Source organism: Heliconius melpomene, chromosome 18 (assembly GCF_056956725.1).
Source record: "Heliconius melpomene rosina isolate 202511_hmr_F chromosome 18, ASM5695672v1, whole genome shotgun sequence".
Taxonomy (NCBI): Eukaryota; Metazoa; Arthropoda; class Insecta; order Lepidoptera; family Nymphalidae; genus Heliconius; species Heliconius melpomene.
In genome coordinates this window covers 1,840,724-1,860,482 of record NC_140406.1, presented here as the reverse complement: position 1 = coordinate 1,860,482, position 19,759 = coordinate 1,840,724, and the positions used below count along the sequence as shown (strand labels likewise).

At 30.6% G+C, this 19,759-nt stretch overlaps 1 protein-coding gene across 4 annotated transcripts in view; it reads left to right on the top strand.

Moving 5' to 3' along the window:
• Positions 1–19,759, top strand: part of rols (zinc-RING finger and ankyrin repeat domain-containing protein rolling pebbles) — a 214,145-nt gene that overhangs the window by 80,551 nt on the left and 113,835 nt on the right. For 2 of the 4 annotated variants that reach the window (XM_085201343.1, XM_085201344.1), the window contains exon 1: positions 3,221–3,483. The exons of the other annotated variants lie outside the window; for them this stretch is intronic. In XM_085201343.1, the coding sequence (XP_085057469.1) occupies positions 3,411–3,483 (73 nt within the window). In that variant the 5' untranslated portion in view covers positions 3,221–3,410. Of the gene's footprint in view, positions 1–3,220; positions 3,484–19,759 lie in introns of those variants that run through there. 4 annotated transcript variants of the gene reach the window in all.

The window sequence follows — 19,759 nt, the reverse complement described above, 5'->3', positions numbered from 1 at the left end:
AAATATTTATTTCAATTTATCTATATTGTAGACTAAAGAAGAAGTTAGTGATTATTTTTTCTCTATTTTTTTTAACTTCACATTATATCCCCCATATAGCAAGGCAAATAAAGGAAACATAGTGATACTCCGTTCTCCAAATTTCGAGACATTGTGTGTTGAGTGGCTTAACTCATCCCCGCCTTGTCGCCTTGTCTTCTCAAAGCCTAGCTTTTAGTGAGGAATCAGATAAAAGGGCTCTGGCTAAGCTAAGCTTTAATTTCAGAAAAAGCTCGAAACTTCCAATTTTTGTACGGAACCCTCGGTGGGTGCTTTCAACTCGTACTTGTCCGGTTTTATTTTGTTCTATCGATAATAGTATTAACCCACTTTCTCAAATATAAATAGCCTTTTTACAAGATCAGAGCAAAAATGTGTTTTAAATATACTGACTTTTATAATTATCTGATGCAATATTTCGAATATAAAACATTTTATTACAAAAAAAAACCACTGTGCCACCAGTGCATTATATTAATGTATGCAAAGCTTGTTTCAATACATTTTAATTGACATATAAAATTTATGAAGTAGATAAATTAAATCAAAAATGCCAATAATACTAACTTTTATAATTTAACAAAACGAAAACTAACTCTATACTTATTTTCTCTATATATATACTTCTGTAGATTGTCAATGAGAAATTACAAAAAGATTGATGGTACCCCTCAAATTATATGGTGGTTCCGTCGACAAAATTGGTACCAGAGATACATTCAGTCATTTTGGTCCACATAAAAACCGACCCGTGTGGGAACAAGGCGACTTTTGTTCTATTCTTTCTTTTTTGACCTTCACAAGCGCGGCGAACAGCGGAGTTTTTTCGACCGATCAAATTTTTATGGCAGGCCCTAATGTATTTACGACGTGATATTCAATCAATTATATTCCTTTTAGTGACAACGAACTGGGACTTTTAATTAATGAAAGATGATAATAAAAGAGTTTGGAATTAAATTATATTATAATGGCATCCTTTGGTTCATTTAAATATTTGACGCTCGTTTCGTCTGATTTACTTTCGTTTTGGAGATAAGTGAGAATTTTACATATATGTCCACACATGTGATATTAGCTTCTTTGGTGCTTTACTAATATAATACTAATAACAACACCGATTTTACATAAATTTGCATAATGTACGGTTGTTCAATTAAAATATTTTATTCATTTAATCAATATAAGAAGCCATAAACAGTGGAATAACTTATCAGTAGCTTTTATTTTTTTATTTTTACCAAGAAATAATAAATCAATAATCAAAACTTTAATGACAAACTATATAATTAACATTTTTAAATTACACCAATAGGCAAAAACACTAAAATAACAATTTTAATTTGGGCAAAAGTGAAGCACAAATTATGATTTGCAAAAGGGCTCGACCCTTATATTAGCTCTACTTTTAAAAATCATCTCTATAAACTCGTAGCTAGGGGCGCTGTTAACTTATTACCACCTATTCACGTTTTGTTCCGAGAACGTGGCGGATCAATTTAAATACCATCCCTTAAACACAATGTGATATTTTCAACTCTATGATAATATAAATAAGGGTTATTAGTTTGTCGTATTGGTATATAGTTTCTATCTACAGAACTAACAATGCCAGTTAATTTTGCTTTAAACGTTCACACGTTGTGATGTACAGATTCTTTTAGAATCTTTTTATTGCACTTAAATTCAAAATAAGTGTACTAAGTACAACCAAACTTTTAAACTTTTTATATAGATTTTCGAAGTTTTATTAAGTAAAATAAAAAAAAATAACACCTTTATTATATTTCATTAGAGTTAAATATACATTTGTTTGTTCTTTCATCACCTATTTGTTATTTAGTGCGTAATAAACCATTACAATATGTCTCAAATACACGTTTACCATAACAACTAGCAGAAATCAAACCTAAACTATCGTTTATCTCTGAAATATATATATATTATTCTTTGGACTTTAATACCCACGTAAACAGCTTCCAATAAACAAATGATAAATAAAAAAAATATGCTACCAATTTTATCAAATTTCTTAACATATTACAAAATAGTCTCTACCACTCGTCCATTCACAGCTAAACGCAAAATTAAGATAACACTAACTAGAGCAGGCACCGTTTTACAAGTTATTGGATAAGATAACAAGCCTATATGTATATTAGCTAACAAATATCATGCTTGGCGAAACTCATATTAATTATTCATACTAGCTCTATCCGTTCTACAATTCAGAAGCTGTTTTCGTTAGTCGACTCCCCTCATTTTGTTAATAAACAAAAGAAATAGCGGTTTTTAGGATTAAAATGTATTAAAACAATGGCTTGAGTACACAGGGAAACAATATTTTCATTCACAATGGTATATAGGAAGTAGAACAATAATCGCATTATGTGGTATAACGCTGTCGGTATAAGCATTTTGAGTGGGTCGTCTGTTTATTAGGAAATTTCTGTTTTTTTAAATGACTGTTTTAATCTAATTTAGTTTTAAGTTTATAGTTTATTTTTTAGGCAAAGGGAACCTGGGAACCTAGTTTCAAGACACTGTATTCCCATTAATACATTTCTGTTCTTCAATCTCTCATTCATTCATCATTCTCTTGAGGCGGAACTCAACTCCTCAACCATACTTTGCTTGTTACCAGAACGAAGAATTGAAATATTTAATATTTTTAATGTGGGAGTGGGAGTCGAACCTATGTCGCATATACCCATATGTCGCGTTTACAGTCGCACACTTTTACCTTTGCGCCAAGACGGAGTTCTTTATATTATGTTGTTTCCTTATATGAACTTGGGGACGTCTTTAATAGCAAAATGATTATGGGTTCAACTTCTACCAGGAAGATAATTTATACTTATCTATGTATGTATATATTTTCTGTCAATCAGGTTAGACAATGTGCACTTAAAAAAATATTGTGACACAAGGCTATCCTTGCCTATTCTGCAATATGCGGGTGACAATTAAGCCTATAAAATATATTTATGTAGAGACACTCCGTTTTTCAATTTAAATAAATTTAAAATTAGAAAATATATATATATATATATTATGTCATAATTTAAAATTAAATACAGATATCCAAGCAAAGCCGGGCCTCGGTAAAAGTAAAATAGAACAATAATCGCAAAGGGCACTCTAATCAGATTATGCTGTAGCGTCATGCGTCACTCATTGAGCGTTCGCATTCGCGTCGCCGACTTGAAGCGCACCAGTCGTGCGCTGCCGTTGTAACGGACAAAGTTTAAATTAAACAGTTAAAATTAACTGACTCATTAACTTTAAAGTTTAAAAACTTAGTAAAAGTGTTATAAGTTAAGTTATGTGTGACAAGTGTGACCTTATTAGTGTGTAAGTGTTAAAACAAAATGAATTCAAAAAAGCTGGAATACTTTAACGATAATGACTCTGTGGATGAGAAAATTAATCTCAGTTGTCTAGGTGAGTTTTTGTTTCACTTTTGTTGTGTTTATGTACATACATACATACAAGAAGCGATCACGGTGATGTTGAAAAGTATGTGACTGTTAATGCAGTGGGTGTGGGTTCGGTCTTCACTGGAGGGAATGCTTTGGTTAATTTTTTTAAGTCTTTTAAACTGTTGTTTAATTCTCTAATTTGGTAAAACAAAGCATAATCTTGAATTTTGCCATCAATTTAAACATGAGCAGAAAATAAAATATGAAAATGAAAAACGAAGTATCTCAAGAGTAACTTCTAAAGATACCTACCTACCCCACTATATGAGGAAGATGAGTAAAATAAAAAATGTGTACATAAGATATGGTAATTAAGTTTGAATGGTTCGCGCATATCTTTATCAAGGAAGCGACGTGCCTTCAATGATAAGCTAGCTAGGTGTCGAAAAGTTCATGTTTCAATAATATATGCGAATAATTATAGAATTTATAGATAAAACATTAATTTATTAATAATCAATTCAATAGCGATAACGGAAATGATTTAAGAAACCCATGTGCTTATCTCGATACTATTAATAAATGTAGAGACGTTGTAGAAATTATTTATTAGAGACGGTGACAACTCTAGAAATTAAGTGAGAATTTCTCTTAGTTGTAAATATTTTATATACTTGTCTCATCAGATTTCATAAGCTGGTGTAGTCAAGGTATTAGTGACTAATAGTAATTTTTAAAGAGTGACTCAGGATAACAGTAACACCCACAAAAACCTTGCGAAAGAATAAGAAATCTCAATTTTCTTATAAATCACGGAATACTGACTTTAAAATGTATTATACAAAATTATCTAGAAAAAATAAAACTAACAATCTTCTCGCCTTGGCCGCAGGCTGCGATGGACCAGTACTTTTATCCCTGTCTAAAGCTAGGGGATAGACAAGGTGCGCTCGAGTCATTATGTTGTGCCTGTGTGAGTTCGTCTGCCTTTGCGCTATTCAATGTTATTTCCAAAAGGGATTCTGATATACAATAATAATAATTAAACTTTTTCTTCTATAGCTTAAATGATCCTGCCGTAACGAACTTGTCTATACTATTCTCATTTTGAGGCAATGTTTAAAAATCATAGATTTTTTGGGTATCACTCACACAAAATATTATATCTGCAGAAATGGTGAAATGTGGAGAGAACTGGGTTCCTTAACCTTATATTTTGCAGGATAAAAACCATTGAAAATTGTATAAAGCCTGTGATATGTTTCTCGCCTTATTTCGCTCAGAGCAGGATAAGCTGAGAGAACCTAGTGTTAGGACACTCCGTTTTCCTTTTTCTGCTCTAATGAGGACAACTGTTGTTACTTACCACCTAGCACTGTTCCCTGAGTTTAAATGGCTATTTTAAATAATTACACATTAAATACTAACTAAAAAGTATGTAAGTGATGTTATTATAAAACGTATTACCATTGACCTTAATTGCCTCAATAAGACTAGGCATCTTAATTCAGGGATCTCTACAGTCTGCTCTATGTTACAATGAACTCTTATATTCTAGTAATTGTCGGAATAAACTAAATTGGAAAATTACTAAGAATTTAATCCATATTTCATTTAATATTTCTAAATATCACCATTACTGTAGCCATCGTTAATGACCTCTAAGATTTGAAGTTTGAGGGACTGCTCTAGACATGTTTACACAGGTTGCTTCAGGCTGTTGAATTATTTTTAAGATTACAAGTGTTTGACGCTTTTGTTGATTCTTTAATGAACTTAAATTTATTGTTATGAAGCTTTTAAGCTTTTCATACTATTTTAAATATATAACTGTGAGAAATTATTGAAAAGTTAAAATTTTGCTTAAATTTCATACTTAATGTTATTTATGAAATATAAAATTATCATAAGTCCGAATATCTAGTTACAACGGTTACAGTCAAATCAGCTTCACGCTCTATCCCGCACATAGCAGAGGGAGCCTAGTGTTAAGGCACTCCATCCTCTCCAATCACTTTCCAATTGAAGTTTTCGAGGCACTGCTTGTTGAGTGATGGAACTCAATGCCAGGCTTTTGCCTTGTTGCTAGAGCAAAGAAATGAAAATATTAATAAATATTATATCACATACACATACGAGTTGTACGTAAAGTTTAATTTCATGCTAAGAGTTTACACTGGATTAAAGCAAAACCTTCCTCAATATCAAATCTCATAGAATTATATGCAATTTGAAAGCAAATTGATATTATTACCCTTGCTCTGGAGTGTAGTGGACGTGCAGTCAGTTATTTTTATTTAGTCATAAAGCGTGAGACTGTCGTTACTAAAATTACTTCTACTACTACTTTATATATTACGGTTGTAATTTATAATGGAATAAGGTAAATAACGAGAGGTCACGATTTCAATTCCTGCGGTGAATGTTTCTTTTTGTTTACTATGCTTTTGGAAACACAGGTGTTTTAGTACACATTGACGACTCTACATTACACTGATATACCATTTTTTTTCTCTGTCTTTTTTTCTCTTCTCTCTCTGTCTTATCACTCTTTTTTTTTTGTTGAAAGCACAGAATATTTAATTATATATTTTTATAAAATCTATTATAATATGGATTTGAACCTATTTTTTTACAATAAACTATATAAGGTAACGACTAGACTATAGACTGTTAGTACAAGAAGGGTACTAAAAATAGTACCCTTTATTTCCTTATTACTAACTAGTTTTCAACAGGTTATATTTCCAGGAAGTAACTGATATAGTATTTAAAATTTGCGTTTACTTATAATATATACAGCGGCTGGCTGTGACCGCGATGGTTAGGGGTTCAAATATATTAAAACGATTATATAAATTCTATCCTGCTAAGCGGGAAAACGCGTGAAGCTGTAGCGTGCTTTTTGTTTACTACTTGTAATGTAAATTGAAACAGATTTCACACGTTTTAACGGTTTCTCGCCTTTTATAGAACACGTCTTATTAAAGTATCACTCTCAAGGTTATATACTACAGCAGTTATCATTAATCTTGTATTAAATTAACTTAAATTATATAGCAACATGTTCACTATATAAAGAAGTCTAAGGATATGTAGTGTTGCGTCACTTTGTTTTTGCGTTTCGTACTTTTTGCGTGATAAATGTCTTGTATTATATTGCTTTTAGCGTCACGCTGTATCCCGCATATAGCAGGGTAGGAAGAGGGAACCTAGTGTTCTCATTTTTCGACTAATGTTTGAGATATTGTTGCTATTTCAACTTCGTATTTCAATGACAGAATTCAATATGCTCTATCTTGTTCCCACAACGTACAAATGAAAATAATTCATTCCCCCAATTGGTAATCGAACCTGCAACCGTCTCGTTTATAGTCAAACATTACCGCTACACTATGATGGTCTTCATTATAGATAAAATATATTATTAACTTAACACGTGTTGTCCATAAGTAGAAAGTACATAATATATTGGAAAGCACTGCAAGTATTCAAGGTTATAAGGTCTACAGACTCTTGCTTGAGTTATACCAATTAACACCATATAATATTAATATATAAATATGTGTATGGATGTTTGTACGTTTCTTTCACATTGAAGAAGCAGCTAGAGAGAAATAAGTGATCACTCACCAACGAGGAGAGTCGATGAAAAAAGTGCGACGTTGAGATCCGCGATTGAACACATAACGTTTTGAAATCAGGCGTTGTCTGGCGAATGGAGTGTCTTAACACTATATTCTCTCTGCCTATTCTCTATATAACAGGGAAAAACGAAAAAAAACGTTATATTTCATTATATATCGACTTGGATTTAAAGTACCTTCTTAATAGAGATATATTATGTATATATACCTCTATCATTTTAATCTGGGACTTTTAATTAATAATCTGTTTAATTACTTTTAAAGCAATGTAAAATTATAATTATCTAATTAATTTATATTTAAGTGTGAGAATAACAGTTTTTATTTCATATTTTAATTGATAAATTTAGTTTTTGTAACCTATAAAAAATATTGTTTCAAAATGTTTTTTGTAATATAGTATACTTATAGTGTAATGGTGAATTGTCATTATTATATTAATAGTTATTATAAAATTGCAATGTCATTTTGTAGATTATTTTTATTTTGAGGCCGTCATTGCGCAGGGCTATCGCGTGTGACTGTAAGCATGACGATTATGGGTTCCATTCCCGCTCTAGAGAGAAAGAATTATTTCGTTTTTCTCTTCTCTGATAAAAAGATAGCGTGGCGTTGAGTTTCGCCACTCCACACGCAATATTTCGAAAATTAGCTGCAAAGTAAAGAATGTCTTCACATTAGATATTCTCGTCTTCGTCTCCTCATACGCCATTATTATATGCCATTAAAACGAATTTTAGAAAGAAAAAATATATGAAAACAATATGGATTGGTAATTTACATTTACTATAAAGGCTTCGTTTGCGCACACGCAGCTTAGTCCTTTTAATTTGAACAAAATCAAAGTTGTAACGGTAAAACACAGCACACTTGCCATTAACGAAAACATGTTTCGCAACGAGTGGGTGTTATTACGATAATTTAAAATTCCGAATGTACCTGACCTTTTGTCAAGCTTTCCAAATATCGATATTAAAAACTCATAAAAATTATAACATATTCTTTTTTCTTCTCTATAGTATATTTATATACTCTATAGTCACATTTAAACTGAACCACTACAACGTTGGTATTAAATAATAACGTATTTGATCAAGTAAAATCAGATAAGCGTGTTTAAGAGATTTCTGTTAGAAGCGTAATCCCGCAGCAAGTTTCTAAGCTTTCACTATGAATAGATGGATAATAACTGATCAGCCTGGACTAAATAGTTATATATTGGCTGTCATAAAATATATACTAATGTTAGCTTATATAGAAATTGCTGCTACGTACAAGGAGTATATGAACCTGTGTCCCCTGTATTAAATTGAAATATTTTTTAGCTATCACTGCACCTGCTCCAAAGACAGTTCCGCTGAAAAGTCGATACGAAATTCAGCAGATTTTCTTAAATATAATTGTTGCAATTACTTAATACAAATAATACATGCATGGAATTCTGGATATTCTTAAACAATTTTTACTTATATAAACAAATATGCATATGATTCTTACAAGATTTTTTTTTAATTTACAAGATTAATAATTAGTAGTAAGATTTTGTCAATTTTTTTTACCTGTAACTATAACTCATACTACAATTACACAAATAATATACTAAAATATTATAAGGCAATAATTTATATCTGTTCGTTTTAAGCCAGTAGTGTATTTGCCCGTTTTTTGTAAGCCTTGACGACCGCACGACTCTCTTTAAGTATGTCAATATTACAATGCGTCGTATCACATTACAGATTTGGTTTTTTTAGGTTAATATTTAGAACTAGTACTTGAAATTGGACAAATATTGTAGGTACTTACTGGAATTTTCTACTATTTTACTAAGAAGAAAGTGAAAGTTATTTTCTTAAACCACAAAGTATCATGTTGATAATTATGTTTTAGGTTCCTTATATAGTAAATAAAAATGACTTATTGTTAATGTTGTTTAAAAAAATACGGTTGAATGAATAACCTCCTTCTTTTTGAAGTCGGTTAAAAAGTAAGTATGTTCTCTATATGTTTGTTTTTTATATTATTCATTAGGGTGGTATTAATCATTATTACGATACTCTGGAGAATAAATTATTTTGATTTCTTCGCTCAAACACAGTGTTAAGTTCCACCACGCATCATGAAATATCTTAAAAATTAGATTCCCTCTGGCTTGAATCCACACTACTCTAATAAATTATTATAAATCATTTTTTCACGTTAACATTGATTTAAATGATCTTGTCTTGCAACAAACGAGTTCTATCAAAACATATGGCATTGAATCGATATATCGTAGATGTAGGATGACCTTGATACCATATCTGCTGTGCTGAACAAATTCAAATATTGCAATTCGAGATGATAAGAAATGCTCATTCTTGTCATGTCTTTAGAAATGTTAAGGAATGTAAATTCAACGGTCGTGGGTTTGATTCTCACTCGGAAGAATGAATTATTTTTATTTTCGTTTCTGGTAACAAATTAAGGCGAGGCGTTGAGTTCCACCATTCAACATTGAGCGGAGAGTCAGGTTTCCCGTTTGCTATTTATGTATATAATAAGTTTTTTTTTCATACATCTTTATGACTGTTATGTCACTGTATTCAAGAGTCTTTTACCTGTTTTAAGACCGTTGCGTCGTAGATAACGGAACCTAATACTTTTTTAAATAATTTTTATTGTTACAATGTACATTTCTAACGTCAAACTAATATAATAGAATTATCATATAAATCGACAGTTCTTATCCCGTAGCGACACTTTACTTAAGGATCATATGTCCCTTAATTATGGTAATCCAAGCTTAAGCAATCTTATTCCCTATCTCATGGGAATAATTTTTATGGTCAATGAAATTACTGTTTAGTTTAATTTATTGTATATATATTTCACTTATGAAAGTTGTAAGATTATTTCTCACTACCACGGCTACCACGTATTACTAATTTCGTAATATATTGCCGTTTTTAGTCTATGAAAAAGGGGGGTACGGCGTTGAGTTTTTGTTTATATCTAAGTTACACTATAAATAAATTAGGCTCAATATCTTATTATCTTAGAAAATATTTCATTTTAGAGAAACCCGTATAAACATATAATAATATAATATGCCTACATATGCGTCCGACATATGCTCCAATACTGTGGCTAACTTATTTGAGAGGCTTCGGGTCAAATTTAACACCCCTTAAGTTTTAGTGAAGCGGAAAGAGTTATTGAAGATAAAAAAGGTAGGAAAAAGCTTTGAACCTAATGTTTACTCGTAACCTATATTTTTAGGATAAGCACAGGAGAGACCGTTGTAGGGCGGGGGCATAAGAATGTGACTGTAAACGCGACGGTTATAATGGAAAACGGAGTGTATTAACACTAGGTTTCGTCTGCCTTCGCTCCTATGTGCGCGAGACATCGTGAAGCAAAAAAATAAAAGAATAAACACACGAGATTATTTACTTGTATAATTCACAAATTTATATTAAATTTAAATAATGAATACATGATTTTGCTCAGTCAAAAGGAAATGGCTAATTGGCTATCCATAATTAACTCTTTTTTTATCAATTGGTGGAACTTCGCATAATATATCAAGGGATATTTGATATCAAAATTTTTATTTTGTTGCTGCCTGCGTCTGTAAACACGATGGTTGTGGGTTTGATTCCCATTCGTGGGACTGTAATATTCAATATTTTCTTTCCCTCGGTCACCAGACCCAACTCTCCGCCTAATTATCGAGATATAGCGTGTTGAATGGCAGAACTCAATAAGCAATTTAACAAATATCATGTTAATTAGAATGTCATGTTAATAGCTAAAGGTCGTAGACAGGATGAGTAGATCGTTAACCCGGAGCACAATGCGGGTGTCGCAAAGTAACCGGAAAAAAAAATAATATAACGTTTTTTTACAATATTGCTAAAATTTATTGATTGAAAATTTGTTAAAGTATGAGATATTTCTTGTTTTAATTTTGTTTTGTTAATTCTTATAAATAAAAATATTTCACCAAAAGCAATTATACTTCGTTCTCTTAATCACTATAGGTAATAACTTAAGTCTAAATTTAAAATCATGATTTTTGTTGTCGTCCCTATATACGTAGACTTCTTTGTAGCCTGTAAACTAGGACATTCCATAAAATACATTTAGGAGAAATGATAGCCAAGTTCAATAGCAGATAATGTTCCCGACTTCTCTTCTTCTCCAAATGGGCACCATATCCTATGTTCAATCGGGATGTAATTAAAAATCTAATCAGCTTATACTTATCTTACAAAATCAGGTTGATGTCATTAGCTTGGTGGTATAAAATAACCAATTAAAATTTTTGAGCTTAATTTCAATTTAATAAAATTAACTTATTATAAAAAATATAGCAATTTACAATGCAAAACGAATCTGTACGTCGAACATTAAGATAATGACGGCGGCTTCTTAAAAGGCGACCTCATTCGGATTTGATAAAACGATTGATAGATTACCGTATCATGATAGAGATAACATTGGTGGTATTGAAGTAAAAGGTTAAATCAAATAAATTTATTGTTTATTACTTACTTGCATTGTAAACATTATTATTGAAAATAAAAAAATATATAAAGGCAAAATGGCTTCTTGTTCGTGAAATATAATAGATTTTAAAAGATTTATGGATACATTTTTCTCTGCATTTTTGATGTGCATAGTTTGCAGATGGTAAGAAAATATCTTTCTTACTAATCAAAGACAAAAAAATTATAGAGACGACGATTAATTAAAACTAACTTCGGCTAACTAATCACGAAAGTAATATACATTTTAATCATAATGTTAAAAGTAGAATTCCAGCCCTCAAGTGTATAAAAGCAGTATAACTAAATTAACGAAAAAAGTAAATTAAAACGCTATATTAAACTTAATGACCTATTTATTGATAGAATAGTATTATTACGACATAAATGGCTTAAATTTTATGAAGATTATATTTTATAGATATTTGTACTGGGAAAAAAACGAGTTTTAATTATTTTAAATCGAAACTAAAAGTAAAAAAACTTCTCTACTCCTATATAACTACATTTTATTTTTTTATCCTTTAACGATTCCATACATTTCCTGTCACTTACCAAAAAGCATGGTCAACATAACAAATTGATGGAACCCGACCACTTTAAGCATTTTCGGTTTCTGTTTATATTTACTTAGGTAGTATTGGATGCGTTGTCTTCAGTTTGTTTGATATTTGTGAACTTCTTTATTAGTGCAGGTATCTTATAATTTATTTAAATAAAGAAGTGAATGCTGAGTTAGGTTAGGTTAGGTTCCTGTTAGGTTCCTTCTGCCTACCCTGCTATATATACTAATAATTATTCGTTTATAATTATGTGATATATGAAGTGAAAATAAATAACAGAAAAATAACCCATAAATTCTAACTAGGATTTCAAGAACTACTAGTAACTTGTATGGGAACAAAATACCGGTACTATACAATAATTAACACTAGAAACTATAAACGGTGTAATTACACACCTGGGTTTGGTTTACTCGCTAAATTAGCAGAGTTCTATGACCTGAAGTCAGTTCAACTTTAAAGTTGTAGATTGATATGTCTGTACGTGATACTGACTGTTGAAACAAAGAAAAGAAATAGCTAAGGTAGGGGTTATTTTGAAAAATATATTTAAATTATGATTTGAAGTTTTTCGTATTTTAATATGAAATTTCATATTTAAGGTTGGAAACAGAGCGGAATTTGAATTTGACCCTTTTGGAAGCCATCCAATGGCTCTCACCATTAAGACATATGTTCCTATCAAGCTGCGTCGAAATTCTTAGAGATTTATTGCAACTTAGTTTTATTTGCTTACTGCAGTAATTTCCTTTGTTTCTACATAACAAATGAGCTCCGAAAATGTTAAAATCATGCTAATATGAAATACTAATATGTTTTTATCTAAAACAGTGAATAAAACAAAAAATCAATTTTACTCACCTACTTAGTATGTAAGCCATAGTTCCTATAAATATATATTTTTTGTCCAAACGCACCCTAAATTTAAGGGTTAGTATAAAGGGTCAGTTCAAGGACAGGTGTTTACGTTGTTTTTTGCCGCTATCGATTGAGTGTTTGACCGTACTGATATATATTTGATGTTGGTATATTTATAACATTTTAGGCACATTTTTTATCATAATATTTAAGTTTTTGTTAATAAAAAACTATATTTAATTACTAATAATTTAGTAAATAATGAATAAAAAGAATTATTTATATTTTCTCGCTCTACTAAATAAACGAAATACAGTGTTGGAGGTGGCGATTTCCGTTACTCTATACGAAATGTCACTAAAATTAAACGGAAAGTAAGGATTGTGATGTCTTATTGACATAAGGTTCCTTTTGCGTACAGCGTGAAGCTCTAAAAAATGTACATTCCTTGTTGTTTAAGTACTTGTATAATAAGTACTTACGAAATATATATAATAGGCACTTTAAATTTTTCTTATACAGATAGTTCTAAATAGTCTCCTTTGTATTTTTTTTTACATACACGTTACGTTTCTATTGACGACGTGATGCAATTGCAGGTGCAATGGATAAAGCCAATTGAAGATTCGAATAGAAATAGATGTTTATCTTCATATTATTTAGTTTCCGGCCTATACTTCAATTGGTACTAATATTAGAAAACTGTTTGTTTGGTTGTTCGCGCTAATCTGAAGAACTGCTGGTTTGAAATGAAAAAAATTGTATTGCATAGACTATTTATCGAAAAATGCTTTAACTTATATTATATTACTGGTTTTGGTGTAACTTACTGTATCTATGATCTGGCCACGTGGACAAAGAAGTAGTTTAAAGCTAATTGAACATATTAACAAGATATTGTGCAACAGACTTACAAAAGAGAAAAAGTAAAGGAAAATTCTTATTTATTTAATAAAAAACCACCTACTGCAAGTTACACTAGTTTACTTTATACTCTACTTTTACAGTATAAACAATTAGTTTATTTTCATACTAACACTATTACGTTAAACGTAACACGTAACATATAAGCCGATATCTGAGAAACCTAAGAAAGTGCACTTAAAATAGCTTAAGACGAGGTTAAATTTAGCGTATATATTTATACCATAAATATAATATTATATTAAAGAATTCTAAAGCATATAATTTTTATTTTTAAATATGAGAACATCGTGGTGGATTGTAATAAAATCTAACTGTAAGCCAAACGGGCTTACACTTGCAGGAATGACTTATTTACATTTTCCATCACACGATAATTTTTGAATTGCATCTGCAATTAAGAAACGGAGTGTCTTGACACCGGAAAACGCGTGAAAAAAAACTCGAAGTAACTATTATCATAGTAAAAAAGCGTATAAAAGTTTTGACGTAGCCTTATAATAGTGTATAGCTTAGTGGTCAGAATGTTTGGACAGTGACAGTCAGTGTGTTTGATTCCTGTGTGAATAACACTTTAAAAATGTAAAAAAAAAATGGAATCTTTTCTGCTAAGCCATAATAATATAAATTATATTAACATTATAATGCGTATATTTTTATAGAAACAGTTCTCGATTAAATTAATTTGGTTAACAGCAGGTATAACTTTGAGCCGTGGGTGTCGAATATTGAATATTAATACAATACAGCTAGATAGTAGTTTAGCTCATCGCATGAAATTAAGCTTAATTTGAATTAAAATTTGCAAGCTTTCTTTGAAATCATTAACTTTTACAGTGGAGAAAAATTGTAAAGTGGAGAACAAAGTGTCTTAACTTCTCGTTCTCTCTACCTACTCTCCTAAATTATTAAATACGGTAAAAATTACCCTTATTTAGTGCAATAATGTTTTTTTAGCCAACTTTGACCTCGGCTGAATATGCCAATGTGTACGAGAAAAGCATATACGACCGTTGGTTGTGTTTCATAAAATCACATATAAAAAGTTGTTGATTATCAGTTTTGCTTTAATCAACAATAAATATAATATTTGGAAAAAAATGATAACTCTATCATTTCATCATATCATTCATCTCTATCTAATATCATTTACCAGAAATTACCTTTACAGTCATACTGTTTGTTATCTTTTTTTCCAGTTATTAGATAAGATATATGACGTAATCACTAACAAAGACATAATTTGAAACTATCTCATAGATACAATGGGTAGGTACAGTAGTGCAACTAATATTTTTTTACAGATCTTTGTTACAGATCCCGTATATAGCAGGGCAGACGTGTAAAAGGTAGGAATATCAAGACACTCCGTTTCCCATTTACCATAAAATTCTTTCCCCAGAGTGGGAATCAAACTCAAAACAAATCATCTGTCTCGCTTACGAGACGCTATGCCGCTTCTCCACGACGGGCGACTAGTTACTAATATTATAATACTTAAATTAATATTTTTAACAGTACATTTTCTACAATAATACTTAGAAACACAATAAATTAAATTCAAAACGACAAAAAAAAAACAATAAACAAAAAAACTCTCATATACTGGTTACGTCACACAAATTACTACCTGTTAATGGTATAAAAAAGGACACTATAAAAAACCTAGCCGTTTCAACTGTAGGTACTTCGTGCAAACAATTTACAACTTTATCGCTTATATATAAGTATTAAAATCCTTTAGCTTTAAACTTCCTACCATCTGTCGCTATACAAAATTAAATATCTCCACGATAGCATTCGGATCCCACGCTAATTGAAATTGTTTTCGATTCAGTTCTGATTATATCTCGAAATAGACTATTCTTTAAGAAATTTTATGTTTTATGCAATTTTTAAAATATTTGTGTTGATGAGGTTCTGGCTGTAATTACAATGGTTATGGGTTCGATTTAGAATAATTACACCTAATTTGTATTTTATTATCCCCCTCGAACAACACAAATCACGGCGTTGGGTTCCGTCACAAAACATACAATGCCTTAAGTAAGAAAAGAGATATTAATAACTTTTCTGTTTTAAAAAGTAAGATTAATATTAGGTTTATAATAAATAAAAAAAATTAACTTACTATTCTAGAAAGTAAGAAAATATGAAGAGGCAGACATTTTAAGCTTCATTTTTTCATTTGGTACCAAACTTTTCATCCAATCGAAGCAAGGTGAACCAGCTGCTGTCCCGACGCTCAAAATTTGATCTCCCTTGTCTTAAAATATCAAGATCACTTTTTGTTCAGTATAAAACCCAAAAAGCTTAAAAAATCCTATGCAAATTCATTAGTTTTTGTGGTGCAGATGTTTCGAAGTTATTAGACTGTTATTTATTTAATATCTAACGACGCCATCGCGGCATCGCTCCGACTGACCCTGTATTTAATAGTTGCAAGATCGATTCCTACTCGAGTAGTTTTATATCTTTATACCTTTAAAAAGATTTTTTTTAGGGTCGATAAGACAAAAACGCGGCGTTTAGTTTCGCAACTCAAAATTCTATGTTGCTAAAACAGAAAGAAAGTGATGAACGAAAAGTCAATACAATATAATATCCTAATATTATCGACAATGGAAAGTTCAGAAAGCTAAGAAAAAACTCGTGCAAGTTATATTAAAAAAAATAATACAAAAAACAAAAGATAAAGCGTACCATTAATCCTTGACTAAGAAGCGTGTAATTTAAGCACTAATTACGAATATACTCCGAGTAAAGTTTGAAAACCATTCAAATTTTAGTTCTCTGGATAAAATCGAAAACTTAGTGCAAACTAAAAGCATGATTATTGCCTTTTACTTAAGATTCAATTTTCTATGGTATTTTCGTAGAATTTCGTTCTCCATACAAGATTTATGAAGAAGACAATTAACCATTGATTGCCTATCGAAGGTTTTGCGTTTAGAGGATTAATGGAACTTAATTTTGTTCTGATGTCTGTATTAAGATATTGTAGAGCTTATTTCTATATAGTTATATGTAATGACATATATTAATATGCTTATATGGTTCTAAAATATATAGATCGTAGAAGTTCAGCATTTGCTATTATCATTAAAAAAATTTTTTTACACCTATCAGTGATTCATTATCGGAATGCCAATACATTTTAAATCTTATTATATAAGAATAATAATTATTATATACGTACACTGTTTAATAGAAAACAATAATTAAGCAGCTCAAGGTTTTTTTTAAATATATATTTTTTAATTTTCTGGGGCGAAAATCGAATCTACACCTTACAAATACCTTTAAAATAATTTTCATAATTGTACACCAAAAAAGGAAAAAAATGATTTATTGCCTACAAATTATATTATTATATTTAATTGCGAACAGAAAGTAAATGACGTAAGAAACAAGTAGTTTTTAGGTGTTGAAAGTATATCAGATTTTATCATACACCACGGCTATTTTATGATAATTGACTTATGCAATATGAAAAATTAAAGGTCACTGAGTTTTCGAGAACAGAAATAATGAATCAAGACCACGTTCGTTACATAAGGTACCTTTGACATATTGATAGCATAAATACATATATTATAAGATATATAATAACACTTTCAAAAAAGTGAATTTCTTGTGCAAATTTAAGTTTTCAGAATCCGACATCCTGTTATTACGAAAGCTCTTATTGCTTGCACTTATATATTTTTTTGTATTATTATTATTATGGCGGATGATAGTAGCTCCAGAAATAATTTGGTGAAATAAGAATAAATCAGCTTCACTCTGTATCCCGTACATATCAGCGTAGGCAGAGGGAACCCAAAGAGGAGAAATTAAATTAATATTTTAATTATTTTAATTTCAACGCTTTGGTAAAATGAATTAACATATAAATCAAGTAAAATATTGATGCGTCGACGCTCAGGTGATCTTCTGTGAATACGACGGTTATGAGTTCAATTCCCACTCGGGCGAACGAAGTATTTGATATTTTCATTTACTCGCTCTGGTAACGAAGCGAAATACGGCGTTGAGTTCTACTCACCACGCAATGTATGGAAAATTTAGCGGAATTTAGACATCGGAAGTGTCTTACCGTTAAGTGGGAACGGTGTCTCTTTCCCTCTACGTACCCTCTGCTATATGCGCTAAAAATTAAATCCTACAAATTATCACATAGCACTTTAATACTAACACTAAGTTAGAATTAATCAGATGGCATAATTTCTTTCGGATCACGTTCCAGGTCAAGTCGTGAAAGACAGCGCGTATAATCTACGAAGAGGCTTGTTCTACTGATTTATTAATAGTGTTAACTTCAACTACTTTATATTGAGATACATTATTATATATTATTATTATATTAGCAATGATCTTTAACTTAGGTGAATAAAGGATTTCGTGGAGCTACTTTCCATTTAACGATTTCCATATAAAGATACTTTTAATTATCAGATTAGGAAAATTTTATTAATGTTTAACATTGGCAAAACGGGGCGTTAAGTATTAAACGCAAAGCACAAAATAGGACTAGTTTCTCCTGTAATTAATTTAACACTTATCCTGAATTGTCATACTCGTCGTTTCTCATAAAGAAACTAATATTTTTTTCATGAAATAAATATATTGTTAAAAAAGGGCTTAAAAATAGGCTTTTGCGTAACGTATATCGTTTCCACGTAATACGGTATCATCGAAGACCCATTGTAATCGAACCTGTATTTACAATCGAATAAAATCTATTTGTAGCAATGCCAAGACTAGATGTATTCGATAAATTGCGTAATAAATTGACTGCCGTACCATCGAACGTATGTACCGTTAACGACTTTCACAGTGTTATATATAAAAAGTGATGGAGAAAATTATAATTAACTTGTCTTTTTTCTTTTTGTTTAAATATTGGAGCTTTTGTAGTGTTTGGAACGTGTTTTAGTTAAATTGTCTATTTTGGTAGTAGTAGGTTCAAATTTTGGTTATAAAAATGATTTGGAAAATGTTCTAAATAGTTTATTAGCTATGCATAAATATTTGTATTGAAGAAATTTACAGATAAATTCACTATTAAGCCCTATCTCCATATAGTTTATATTATAATCAGATTTTTTACACATCAATCGGATCTAGGATGATGGATCTATAAACATTGTTGGTAGCGACCCTGACCGCTAAGTCTAAGTTCGTGAGTTCAGTGCCCAGTCAGAATGTCAAATCTCTCTCAAGATCTTGGTAATGGTATATAATATTAACATTTGTAAATATATATCTCTCGAAAACTGGGCAGAAAGTGAGGAAGGAAGTGCCTTAACCTTAGGTTCCCTCGGTTCCCTCTGCCTATGCGGGATACAGCGTGAAGCTAAAAAAAAGAAACAAAAAAAAAGATAACCATAAATTTCTTCACAATAAAAATAATATTCTGAATAAACGTCCAATAAAAACTAATATTCTCCCACTAACTATGACATATGCTATGCTGTTAGCACGTACGAGACATCATTACACCTAACAAGCACACTATCCAGTTTCATTGCAAGAGTGTTCGTGTGAAAGGATCATCGTTATTCCATATAAATTATTCTGCCAGAAGTTCAGAGAAATTCAGTAATAAGTATAAAATGAACATCTAGAACCCTTCATTTTGTTGCTTTCACCGAGTTAGGTTTTGCAGCTGAGTGTGGATCTTTTAGTTGAGTTCCCTTGGGTTTAAATATTATGTACTAATATTACTGATTATTAATATCACAATATTATCAACAAGTATTTTTAAAATATCT